Source organism: Nanorana parkeri, unplaced genomic scaffold (assembly GCF_000935625.1).
Source record: "Nanorana parkeri isolate BGI_ZX_2015 unplaced genomic scaffold, ASM93562v1 scaffold96, whole genome shotgun sequence".
In the NCBI taxonomy this organism is placed as follows: domain Eukaryota; kingdom Metazoa; phylum Chordata; class Amphibia; order Anura; family Dicroglossidae; genus Nanorana; species Nanorana parkeri.
In genome coordinates this window covers 1,973,667-1,986,782 of record NW_017306364.1, presented here as the reverse complement: position 1 = coordinate 1,986,782, position 13,116 = coordinate 1,973,667, and the positions used below count along the sequence as shown (strand labels likewise).

The 13,116-nt window shown below is 45.6% G+C and overlaps 1 protein-coding gene across 1 annotated transcript in view; it reads right to left on the bottom strand.

Annotated features, from left to right (window-relative positions):
• HDAC5 (histone deacetylase 5) overlaps positions 1–2,175 on the bottom strand; it is a 61,784-nt gene extending 59,609 nt beyond the window's left edge. Inside the window, exon 1 of the mRNA XM_018552748.1 lies at positions 1,797–2,175. Within this exon, the coding sequence (XP_018408250.1) occupies positions 1,797–1,950 (154 nt within the window). The 5' untranslated portion in view covers positions 1,951–2,175. The remainder of the gene's footprint in view (positions 1–1,796) is intronic.
• Positions 2,176–13,116: the final 10,941 nt, after the last annotated feature.

Below are 13,116 nucleotides of genomic sequence, written 5' to 3'. Positions count from 1 at the left end.
GATAATGCTTCTCTATATATATATATATATATATATATATATACTGCCTTGCGGAACATGCTTGTACTGTGTTATTCAATATACATGTGCTGCCTTACTGAATATACATGTGTTGCCTTACTGAATATACATGTGTTGCCTTATTCGTTATACATGTACTGCCTTACTGAACATGTATGTACTACCTTACTGAGTGTGCATCTATTGAGGTGGATTGCCTTGTGTTGTAGGTGAAGGCCTGTTGTCTGTGTATTAGGAGGAGGTGAGAGGTCCGGATGTCTCTGAACTGGGAAGAGGTGAGAGGTCCTGATGTCTGTGTATTAGAAAGAGGTGAGAGGTCCTGATGTCTGTGTATTAGGAGGAGGTGAGAGGTCCTGATGTCTGTGTATTAGGAGGAGGTGAGAGGTCCTGATGTCTGTGTATTAGGAGGAGGTGAGAGGTCCTGATGTCTGTGTATTAGGAGGAGGTGAGAGGTCCTGATGTCTGTGTATTAGGAGGAGGTGAGAGGTCCTGATGTATCTGCACTGGGAAGAGGTGAGAGGTCCAGATGTCTGTGTATTAGGAAGAGGTCCTGATGTCTCTGCACTGGGAAGAGGTCCTGATGTCTCTGCACTGGGAAGAGGTGAGAGGTCCAGATGTCTGTGTATTAGGAAGAGGTGAGAGGTCCTGATGTCTGTGTATTAGGAAGAGGTTAGAGGTCCTGATGTCACTGTATTAGAAAGAGGTGAGAGGTCCTGATTTCTCTGCACTGGGAAGAGGTGAGAGGTCCAGATGTCTCTGTATTAGGAAGAGGTGAGAGGTCCTGATGTCTGTGTATTAGAAAGAGGTGAGAGGTCCTGATTTCTCGGCATTGGGAAGAGGTGAGAGGTCCTGATGTCTCTGTATTAGGAAGAGGTGAGAGGTCAAGATGTCTGTGTATTAGAAAGAGGTGAGAGGTCCTGATGTCTCTGCACTGGCAAGAGGTGAGAGGTCCAGATGTCTGTGTATTAGAAAGAGGTGAGAGGTCCTGATGTTGCTGCACTGGGAAGATGTGAGAGGTCCTGATGTCTCTGCACTGGGAAGAGGTGAGAGGTCCAGATGTCTGTGTATTAGGAAGAGGTGAGAGGTCCTGATGTTGCTGCACTGGGAAGATGTGAGAGGTCCTGATGTCTCTGCACTGGGAAGAGGTGAGAGGTCCAGATGTCTGTGTATTAGGAAGAGGTGAGAGGTCCTGATGTCGCTGCACTGGGAAGAGGTGAGAGGTCCAGATGTCTCTGTATTAGAAGCAGATGAGATGTCTGTGTATAAATGTCAGACACATATCCCCACCAAATGAGACACAATTGCAGCAATGCATTCTGGAGAAGTGACAGCTATCTGCCCAGACCTCAGTACATGAAGTGGATGAGAGAAATACACACCACGGTATCTGTGTGCGATACAGAGAGTACAATGGAACTTTTGCACTGTAAAGTTGACTTGTCTCTGTACCGTAGATGTGCCGTCGATGAAGCTACAGCGAGCTACCCTGTGATGAGGGAAGGAGATGGAATATAAGGCAGACAGAGGGATGCAGGAGCGGAGATGAAGCAGTGTGAATCAGACACAAGGGACAAGCACGAGGATGCAGGCGAAGCCACGGCACTGATGTGCAGAGTAGACAATAAGAACAAAGATGCTGGAGGTACCAAACTCCGAACGACTACCTGAAGCCACGTAACAATGGGAACTCATCTACCAAGGAACACATTGAAGTCTGTGACTCTACAGGAGAGCAGAGGGGCTCCCTATGAATGAAGTCTGGAAAGTCATCTCACCTGCAACGGGCATGCTGCGCTCCTGTGCCCGGCTCAGGAGCTCCAACGCTGGCTCTCGCCCTTTAACACCATCTGCAGAGGACGCGCAGGGCTCAGTCTCATAAATAGTCTGCAGCATGTCGGGCAGCGCCAGGGCTCTGGGAAGCAGCAACATTCCCGGACCCCTCTCCTGCTGCCAGCCGAGCTCCCCCCTCCCCACTCCCCGAGAACGCCTGCCCTGCTCCCAACAACTCTGGCACTTTTGGCTTCTTCTTTAACAGCGGCTCAGCGTAGGCACGGAGGTCGCATCATCCATGGGCAAGGAAGAGAGGGGACGTGGCTCGCAGCCGGTGGGTGGCAGTGCCCGAGGTGTTGAGTAGGTTTTAGTTAGGCCCGTACCCTGCCCTCCCCCTTCTGCCTAGTGAGCGCTGGGATGCAAGTGGAAGGTTCTGCAGTAGAGCGACTGAAATAGAACAGGAGAGGAGGAGTCGGATATAAATAGACAGGAGAGAGAGAGCCAGGGAGAGAAAGGAGAGCGCTGCATCACAATACACGGACTAGGAACACATACCAGTAAGCGTAAAATCAGTACACTGGAATCTGACTGGTTGCCATTGGTTATCGCACTCTGCACATATCAAAACAACAAGACCTCGTTCAAACCTGGGGGGCCACTACCAATATACAAACAGCCAAGAAGAACGCTGAGCGATAACAATAACCTGATAGAATAAGCCCACAATACACGGACTCGGTACACATACCAGTAAGCGTAAAATCAGTAAACTGGAATCTGACTGATTGCGATTGGATACTGCATTCTGAGCATATAAAAACAACAAGGCCTCATTCACACCTGGGGGGCCACCACCAATATACAAAGAGCCAAAAAGGACGCTAAGCGATAACAATAACATGATTCAATAAGTCCACAATACACGGACTAGGTACACATACCAGTAAGCTTAAAATCAGTAAACTGGAATCTGACTGGTTGCCATTGGTTACTGCACTCTGCACATATCAAAACAACAAGGCCTGTTCACACCTGGGGGGCGACCACCAATATAAAAACAGCCAAGAAGGATGCTGAGCGATAACAATAACCTGACTGAATATGTCCACAATACACGGACTAGGAACACATACCAGTAAGCGTAAAATCAGTAAACTGGAATCTGACTGGTTGCCATTGGTTATTGCACTCTGCACATATCAAAACAACAAGGCCTGTTCACACCTGGGGGGCGACCACCAATATACAAAGAGCCAAGAAGGATGCTAAGCGGTAAAAATAACCTGATTGTATAAGTCAACATTACACAGATTTGGTACACATAAAAATAAGTGTAATATCAGTAAACTGGAATCTGACTGGTTGCTATTGGTTATTGCACTCTGTACATATCAAAACAACAAGGCCTCGTTGACACCTAGGGGGGGGGCGACCACCAATATACAAACAGCCAAAAAGGACGCTGAGCGATAACAATAACCTGATTCAATAAGTCCACAATACACAGACTAGGTACACATACCAGTAAGCGTAAAATCAGCAAACTGGAATCTAATTGGTTGCCCCAGGTTAGTGCAGTAAAACAATACGGCCTCATTCTCACCTGAGCTAAGTGTCTTTGGTCCTTTTACTGGCTTTTTTTTTAGCTTGTTTCGGGCTTGAGGGTTTTTTCTTTAATTGTTATTCTTTTTAGCCAATAAAGTTATTTAGTTAGTAAGAAAACACATGAAAAACATGAGAAAACATGAGGCACTCCCTTTGAAGTCTATTGGGGCCAAACTCTGTCCCAAAAGATGTTCATGTACTTTTTTGAGACACTACACTCATGTGTGAACGGGCACTTTTGTATGTGTTGGAAAGTCTCGTGTCGAGCTTTGGGACTGAGTTTTTGGTGAAAATTATATTCTTACCTTTCCAGCACTGATGAGCACCATTAGGCTCATAATCTTACCTTTCCAGCCCTAGTGGGAGCCATTCGGCTCATACTCTTACCTTTCCAGCCCTAGTGGGAGCCATTCGGATCATACTCTTACCTTTCCAGCCCTAGTGGGAGCTATTAGGCTAATATTCTTACCTTTCCAGCCCTAGTGGGAGCCATTAGGCTCATACTCTTACCTTTCCAGCCCTAGTGGGAGCCATTGGGCTAATATTCTTACCTTTCCAGCCCTAGTGGGAGCCATTAGGCTCATACTCTTACCTTTCCAGCCCTAGTGGGAGCCATTAGGCTCATACTCTTCCCTCTTCAGCCCTAGTGGGAGCCATTCAGCTCATACTCTTACCTTTCCAGCCCTAGTGGGTGCCATAAGACTCATATTCTTATGTTTCCAATGCTAGTAGGCATTATAAGGCTCATACTCTTACCTTTCCCGCACTAGTGGGTGCCATGAGGGTCATACTCTTATCTTTCCAGCGCTAGTGAGCATCATAAGGCTCATAATCTTATCTTTCCAGTGGTAGTAGGTCCCCTAAGGCTCATACTGTTACCTTCCCAGCGCTAGTGGGTGCCATAAGGCTCATACTCTTACCTCACCTAACACATTGGGGATAGGGAGCCATTCCACCCAATCAGCCGTGGGCAGGGAGTTCCCTGCCTGCTGGTTGACGTAAGGGGTGGGGTGCAGTGATGTAATTTACCTTATATGGATACATGCCTATATTTGGTCATACACCTGTACCCCTAATAAAGCGTACAAATAGGCAAAAAACGTTTGAGCTACACATACAGAGGAGAGGGGTCACTGCCCACAGCTCTCCTCCTCATTTCACCGCATGCTTCCTGTCCGAAGGATTTCAGGTTATCACACACCGTTGGCCTCTGTTTACTTACAATCACATCACAGCCTGGTAAAAATAAGACATATCAGTTCTAGTCACCCTTTAATCCTGTTACTGTCTATAAGGCCTTAATAATGGTGTAAGCACCAACACAGGTCTATTTTTATGCGCAGAGAAAATACAGACTGGAGCGTAGGTAAGAGACCCAGAGTGCGGCTCTGCGTGGTGTCATTAAGATGTCACTCTGAATTCCCCGCACAAATAGCAAGGAGTGCTTATTATTAGACACACGGTGAGTATATATAGCCGAGACCTCATTCCAGAAACATGTCATTAAAATAATGTGTGACCTGTGCCAGCATTTCACAAGCAGGGTTATCGTAAATGAAAGGCGGAGATGTATAGTTTACAGAGAAGTGAGAAAAATGCCCAGCACATAATCCACCCAGAGACTAGCGCAAATAATCCTATCCCGTCATCGTAGGAGGATCGTCATCAAGCGGAAAAGCAGCATATTGGGCAGAAATGAGTATATAGAAGCACTTAAAGGGACAGTAAAGTATATTTTCAGTTATTACTGTAGGGTTTACCATACAATCCTTTTTGATGTGACCTTTAAATGCTTGCTATTTCATATTTGTACTATTTTATTAAATGTAAGGATTGTACATCAGTCTTCTAGAGGCACTCCCCTACTACTAGAGGCAGGATATAATAGCTGCTACTTCTACTTTAAAGGCTAGCTAGGACTTCTACTTTAAATTGTATTTCCACTTTCGTGACTAAATTGAGATAACACATAGGGGTATTTGTTCTGAGAAACCAGGGACGCGCGGTCAGGGGAGGCAGAGCCTCACCTAGTATTATGGAGGAAAAAGCTGTCAGCTTCAAGTAGAAAAGCCTGTCCCCTTCCAGCAGCTGCAGAGTGGAACCCTTAACAAAGTAAAAACAGTGAAGCGCCACGGACTGTCAGTCCTTAATGGGAATTGCTGTTAGGCATACTGCAGGATGCTGCCCCAAAGAAGCCGGGAAAGCTGGAAATCTAGGAAATAAGCACAAGAGGGGCGCCTTTCCTGGTGCAGATCACTTTTATTTCAATAAACATGAATAAAAAAACGAATCATACTCACAAACATGAGTGTCACAAAGTCATGAGGTGAGGACTGACAAGCAGTGAGATGTCCACTAGGTGATACCAGTGTAGTGGTGACGCATTTCCGGGGCACGCCCCCAGATGAAGGGGGCGTGCCCCGGAAATGCGTTAATGTCACCACTACACTGGTATCCCGGCCTTTAGCTCAGCAATCAGCAATGTTAATGTTCTCTGCTGATTGGAGAACTATTGTTCAGGCTGAGCAGGGGGCATGTCGGACCACTGCAGTGAGACCACAGCTTCTACCTTCTCTGCAGCCTGCTGATAGGGGACAAGCATTTCTAGAAACCAGTTGTAAGCTACAAGCACACTGTTTCTTTTGCTGAATGTGTAATGTATATAGCTAATGTAAACTGAAAGTTCAAATGTGCTTCAGGTTCCAGCATTTCATATAACCAGATAAACAGCACAAGGTTCATTCCATTCCATAAAAGTTGCAAGCTAATGAAAGTATATTCCTTCTTCGGGGTCTCTTAGACAAAACTCTATTCAAGGTCAGGCCTAAAATTAAATATTATTATAGAGAGATAATAAAGCTATGCATGCTGGAGGTCACTATTAAATGTCCTATAACAATGCCATAAAACGAGAGTAAAGAGCGATATAAATATGGCACCAATCCCATCCTGTTTACAGCTGCAAAGAGTCCTTTGGAAGTAGGGGCTCACGATGTGCTTTGTGTTATTCAAGTATGTACCTACTGTTTAGGCCCATGATCTTGCCATGCATCAGCGGCAGTGGGCCCTTTAAGCAGACTGCTGGCTGCTTTAGCATGTGCAAGGATGACTGTCGGGCTGTCAAACATGCGCCCAAACCCCTCCCTGCCTTACTCCCTCTACCATGTATTCTGGGCTTCACTGTCCCTCCTGCATGCCCAGAACAGCATGGCGGGTGGCAGCTGAAAGAGCCAGAGGCAGACCAGCATTGATCTCCTCCCTCGCAAATAAACCTGGAAGCACCTGGTAGAAAAGTCGCTCGCACTCCAATACGAATTCCAGTCAATATATTGCTATACGATGTGACAATTCTTTTGTCAATAAAGAACATTGACTGACATTCTTATTGGAGTGTGAGTGACTTTTCTACCACGTAATACTGATCTGCAGAGGCATCTTTTGTCATCTCAGCACCCACCCATTATCTTGGGTTATACCCGGTCAGGAGTGCGATGGGATGTACCTGAATGACTTTTGAACCTGGAAGCGATGCAGATTTTGTCACTTCCAGTTTCTGAGCTATCATTCTCCGGAAGCTGATCAAGCACGATCTGTACTTGATCAGCTTCAATGAAGTGCAAAGGTAACATTAGGGATCTAATAGACTCCTAATGTCTCCTTAAAGAGGACATAAGTTTTACAGCCCACCTTGAGAGCGGGACCCCCTTGCACGTGTTCATGGGAGGCCTCTTCCTTCCCCAGAAGGAAGCCAGACCCTGAGAGCTTCACATCCGCCTACCTAGTTTGCCATTCTAATATCTACTCCACAGGCAACACCCAGGGTCCCCATTTCTGGCTTAGTTATCCTGCCTTCTTAGAACGTTTTGATTGGCACTTAATACAGTCTAAGAAAACTAGCAATAATTCTATACTATTATGCTCTATGTTATATGTAAACCTGTACAAAGTATAGTACTGTTTGACTGTCAACCCTATGCTTTTCAATTAAAAAAAAAATTTTATTTGAAAAAAAAGAGGACATAAGTAAAGGACGGACACCAGCACTCCAAAGCAAATCCAGTACGTCTATTTATTCACGTACTTGTTGCAAATCATCCCTGCTTGTTTGCCTGATGAAGGGGATCTTGTGAGCCCCCGAAACGTTGTATCTTGTGTTTTGAATTTGCAACAAGTACGTGAATAAATAGACGCATTTGCTCTGGAGTGCCGGTGTCCAGCCTTTACTTATATTTTGACGGAAGCCACCTGTTGACACCTGCTGTACCCACTTCTTATCTCATGGAGCAGCGGTTCTGAGCGAGATGGGTAGACGGACTGTATCTTAAAGAGGAACTGTTGCCACTAAAGTGCTATCACATAGGGGGCTTGTGAGCCCCCTGTTTGATAGCAATAAAGTTGGGCAAACTGTAAAAAAAATGTGAATGTGGGGGGGAGGGGGGTGGGGGAGTGTTAAGAAATCTTCAGGCCTAAATGTGTATTTTAACATGTGCAAAAAAAAAGCTCTGGCAGCAAAAGTGTTGAAGGGTCAGCCAACCCAAAAGTGACATCTCTCTTATGCCGCTCCTTCCTATATGGCATGAGCCATGCGTCAGCACACTCCTAAAGTAGTCCTGTGCCTCTGCCCAAGCACAGAAAAACAAAAGTTTAACCTCAATACTGTACAACGCAAACTGATTACCATAGCTCGTGTAGATGTTTTTTATTCATCTTTATATATCACAGAAGTTCACCTCTCTCCTGAGGAAGGGAACCTTGTTCATGAAACGCATGTGTATGCAAATAAACATTTCTAATTGCCTCTTCTTTATTGACATTCAATGACAGTTGACACAGTGACAGTTGTGTGTGCCTCAAAAGTCCCATATAGTGTTTCATTGGGTTCGGATGTCTAAGATTTGGGGATGTGGCACATTTGATTGTTTATTGGCACCTAAATAAACCAACTTACTTTTCCTCTGCTGAATAGAGTCAGGTAGCATTAGAACCCTTGTCAGGTTTTTACTGCTATTTGGGGATCCGTTAGAGAAAATTCCCTCCACTTCCTGTCACGTTCACAACAGAGGCATAGCAATAAAACATGACAGGGGTTTTAGCTTTCCCCAATACACTAAAAGAAAGCTTTGATATTTCTGTAGACACTTAGCGCTCATGTGTCTCTGCTCAGAACTGGCCTCTAGTGGACAAAACCAGTACTGCCATCCACTGGACGAGATACTCAGCACTGGCACACTGACCCAACAAGCTAAGATTCAGAATTTCCTTATCTTATGACTTTTGGCAACGTTAGTTTCCCTCCAAAACCTTCCTGCCAACAATCTAAAAATAATAAAAGGACAGGTAAACCTAAAATAAGCAGGAGATTTGACCTAAAGAGCACCCACTTATCATTTTCTACAATTCTCCACCTATTATGTATCCCTTTTCATTTCTACACAGATCATGAGACACTCGGCACACGTTCTGTGATACGGGGAAACCATTAGATGCCGTTTCTGTCTTAGGAAAACAATAATCTCTTGGTCAAAAAATACCAGTGCAACCAAAAATCCCCTTTTCCTCCATAGTGATCAGTCAAGGGTGTCTACATCAGAGGCATATAGACAGCAGATTCATGTCTAGCCCTGCAAAAATGATATGAGGGCTAACCACAGCCAGAAACATATTGTGACTGAGCTGAAGCCTAAGAGGAGAAAGTAACACTGTCCGTGACATAGCTGAACAACATGAATATCTATAACAGTGATTGTCAACTTACAAAGTGTGGGGGGCCCCTGACAGCTCAGTTTATGACAGAAGACTGTCAGAGAGGTCAGAGATACTAGGGAAGCCGATCAGAGACATCAGACATACTATAGAAACTGATCAGAGACTTCAGACATACTAGAGAAGACGATCAGAGACTTCAGACATACTAAGGAAGCCGATCAGAGACATCAGACATACTATAGAAACTGATCAGAGACTTCAGACATACTAGAGAAGACGATCAGAGACTTCAGACATACTAAGGAAGCCGATCAGAGACATCAGACATACTATAGAAACTGATCAGAGACTTCAGACATACTAGAGAAGACGATCAGAGACTTCAGACATACTAAGGAAGCCGATCAGAGACATCAGACATACTAGAGAAGCTGATTAGAGACTCAGACATACTAGAGAAGACGATCAGAGACTTCAGACATACTAAGGAAGACGATCAGAGACTTCAGACATACTAGAGAAACTGATCAGAGACTTGAGACACAGTAGAGAAGATGATCAGAGACTTCAGACATACTAGATAAGACAATCAGAGACTTTAGACATACTAGAGAAGATGATCAGAGACTTCAGACATACTAGAGAAGACGATCAGAGACTTCAGACATACTAAGGAAGACGATCAGAGACTTCAGACATACTAGAGAAACTGATCAGAGACTTGACACAGTAGAGAAGATGATCAGAGACTTCAGACATACTAGATAAGACAATCAGAGACTTTAGACATACTAGAGAAGATGATTAGAGACTCAGACATACTAGAGAAGACGATCAGAGACTTCAGACATACTAAGGAAGACGATCAGAGACTTCAGACATACTAGAGGAGACGATCAGAGACTTCAGACATACTAGAAAAGACGATCAGAGACTTCAGATATACTAGAGAAGATGATCAGAGACTTCAGATATACTAGAGAAGATGATCAGAGACCTCAGACATACTAGAGAAGATAATCAGAGACTTCAGATATACTAGAGAAGATGATCAGAGACCTCAGACATACTAGAGAAGATAATCAGAGACTTCAGGCAGACTAGAGGCGATGATCAGAGATTTTAGATATACTAGAGAAGACGATCAGAGACTTCAGACATACTAGAGAAGGCGATCAGAGACCTCTGACATACTAGAGGCAATGATCCGAGACTGTAGAGATACTAAAGGCAATGATCAGAGACTTCAGATATACTAGAGAAGACGGTCAGAGACTTCTAACATACTAGAGGAGACGATCAGAGACTGTAGACATACTAGCGAAGATAATCAGAGACTGTAGACATAGTAGAGGAAACAATCAGAGACTTCAGATATACTAGAGAAGATAATCAGAACCTGTAGACATACTAGAGGAGATGATCAGAGAGACTTCAGAAATACTAGAGGAGATGATCAGAGAGACTTCAGACATATTAGAGGAGACAATCCGAGACTGCAGACATACTTTCATTCTCTATACTGCATTGGAAAAATGAGAACTGCAATCCTAACCTCTTGGTGCAGGCTCTCGCCATCCCTTTAAGGGGCTCTTAACGATGGTAAGTGGAGGTGGACTTCTCCATCATGTGATTGCTGTGATTGGCTGTCACAGTGGTCACATGATCAAGAGCTTGTCCGACTGGCTCCCAATTGTAAACAGGTAAACTGGGAACAGCTCATTCACTGTGCTGGGAGCTCGATAGCGAGCCCACCCTCAACACAGAACAGCGTGCCGGGGTGGCGCATATATGCATTACCCTGGCAGAAAGTTGTTAAAGTGAATGTATAGGGAAATTGTTTTGTCAGTTTAATTTTTACTGTACGTGTCCTGTTGGAAAGATTTACCAGCACTCACTGTACATGAGGCACAACAGGAAGTGAGGTGAATAGTGAGAGAGGGTTATAGGTATGGTGGTGAACGGGGAAGGGGGAGGGTTTAGCAGTCCATGTTGAGCTCTCTCCCTCTCTTTTCAGGATGAGAGAGGAAAGGGAGTAAAAGCTGCAAACCGCAGCCATTGTTTACATTCTATGACAGCTGTGATTGGTCACAGAGATCACATCGTACAGAGCCCATTTTATTGGCTATGTACTTTGTTTTGTGAACTTCACTCTCCAATGGACAGTGTGTGCACAGTGAATTGCTGGTGCGCGTGCTAGGGGCTGCGCGCGAATGCAGAGAAAAAAACTGCAGTACAACCTGCACTGAAGAGCGAGTCTGTTTATACACAGCGGGCAGACAGCAAGCGGTTAAATATCCCCCCTCCATCTTGATATCAAGCCCCACCAGAATGCTAAGCCCCAGAACTGAGATTCCTTCCTCTATAGGCACGAATGAATGAAGCAGGGACACATACAGAAGGGCTCAATTCACAAAGCTTTAACACCATGATATGCATCTTTAAGTCAGCCATGTGACTGTAATTTTGCGCTGAGCGTATTTTCTGTCTCCTTGCACTATTTCTACGGTGTCAGTAACATGGAAGAGGCAGCTGAGGGACCAGGAGGCATCGTGGGAACTTCATCTCATACTAGAGGTTAACACTCTCACACCGCTAGGAGTATTCTTTAACCGATCACTCACCGGATTGGCTAGGAAGGTTCATCCCGATGTCCAAAGGCTGGACAGACATGAAGAGGGGACTAAGACCCCCTCCCTGGATCTCCAAAGCCCAGGACTTGACTGACAGGCTGGGGCAAAGATGGCGGCTCCAGGAGGCTCAGTTCTCTGTGCACATCCCTCGGCTGGCACTGCCCTGCAATGATAATAAGAGACTCCAGTAAGACAGAAGCTGCAATCAGCAATCCCCCAGCCCTTCCAATGTCTTCGTGGTAAAAAAAAAGTTGAAAGAAAACATCAGTGATTCGTAAGCAAATCATGCAACGAACGAGCGCCAGTAATTATCCCCCTTGGGTGCGAGGTCGACATCATCAGAATGAATTACACAGATGCTTCATATGAGGGGGAAAAAAAACTGATAGGGGAATATAGGGGTACTCAGAGGATATAGGGCTTACAGTAGAGAGCAATAGAGTGACCAATTACCATACGGCTTCATTCACGCCAGGAAAGTCCGGCACGTACAGCTCCGTGCTGAGCGCACGGCCATATCGGGCAGCTCCCGGGAAGGACAGGTGCTGTGTGTGATTAGTATGCAGCCCCCGTCCTTCTCTATGGGACTACGCGGCCGTACGCTCACCTACGCTCACCTCGAGTGCACGTCCATGCGGGCGTGAGTGTCCCGGCTCGGACGCAGACAGGATCCATCCTGTCAGCGTACAAGTATGGACACCCGCACGGATGTGCAGGGCGGGTGTGCGTAGGGCGGTGTATGGACGCAAACTCCCATAGAGAAGGACAGGGGCTGCGTACTAATCACACGCAGCACCTGTCGTTCGCGGGAGCTGCCCGATACGGCCGTGCGCTCAGCACGGAGCTGTACGTGCCGGCCTTTTCTCGTGTGAATGAGGCCTAAAGCTGAACACAAATGAATGCAGCTATGGGCTCATTTTTTATATGCATGAGGTGTACCAGAATTTGATTAGGTATCAGCCTCTTGCAGTCTTTGTACAGCAGGGCTGGAGTGCAAGAGGAAGAAGCAGCACAAGGAGCCAATCAATAAAGTAGCATGCTGATAGGTGGAGAAAGCAGAGTGACAGAGAGGTAACCTCATCACTGAACTGCTTCACCTTCCAATTACAAGCTGAGGACGGGTCCAGGACGACCTGGGCGCAAAGGAAGTGGGTTAAATGATGCTGACCGTCAGCAGTCGGTTAACACTTAACTCTCTCACACCTAAACCCTAGCCCTTAACACTTAACATGACACCAGTAGTTAACCTTCCCCTAACCCGGGGGCGGGCAAACTCCAGTCCCAATACTTGGTTTAGGGCCCATTCACACCAGCTCGGGCACGTTATATGTGAAGTGAAGTGTAAAAGAGCTGGCACTCGTAGGAATCCTCTTAATGGGGT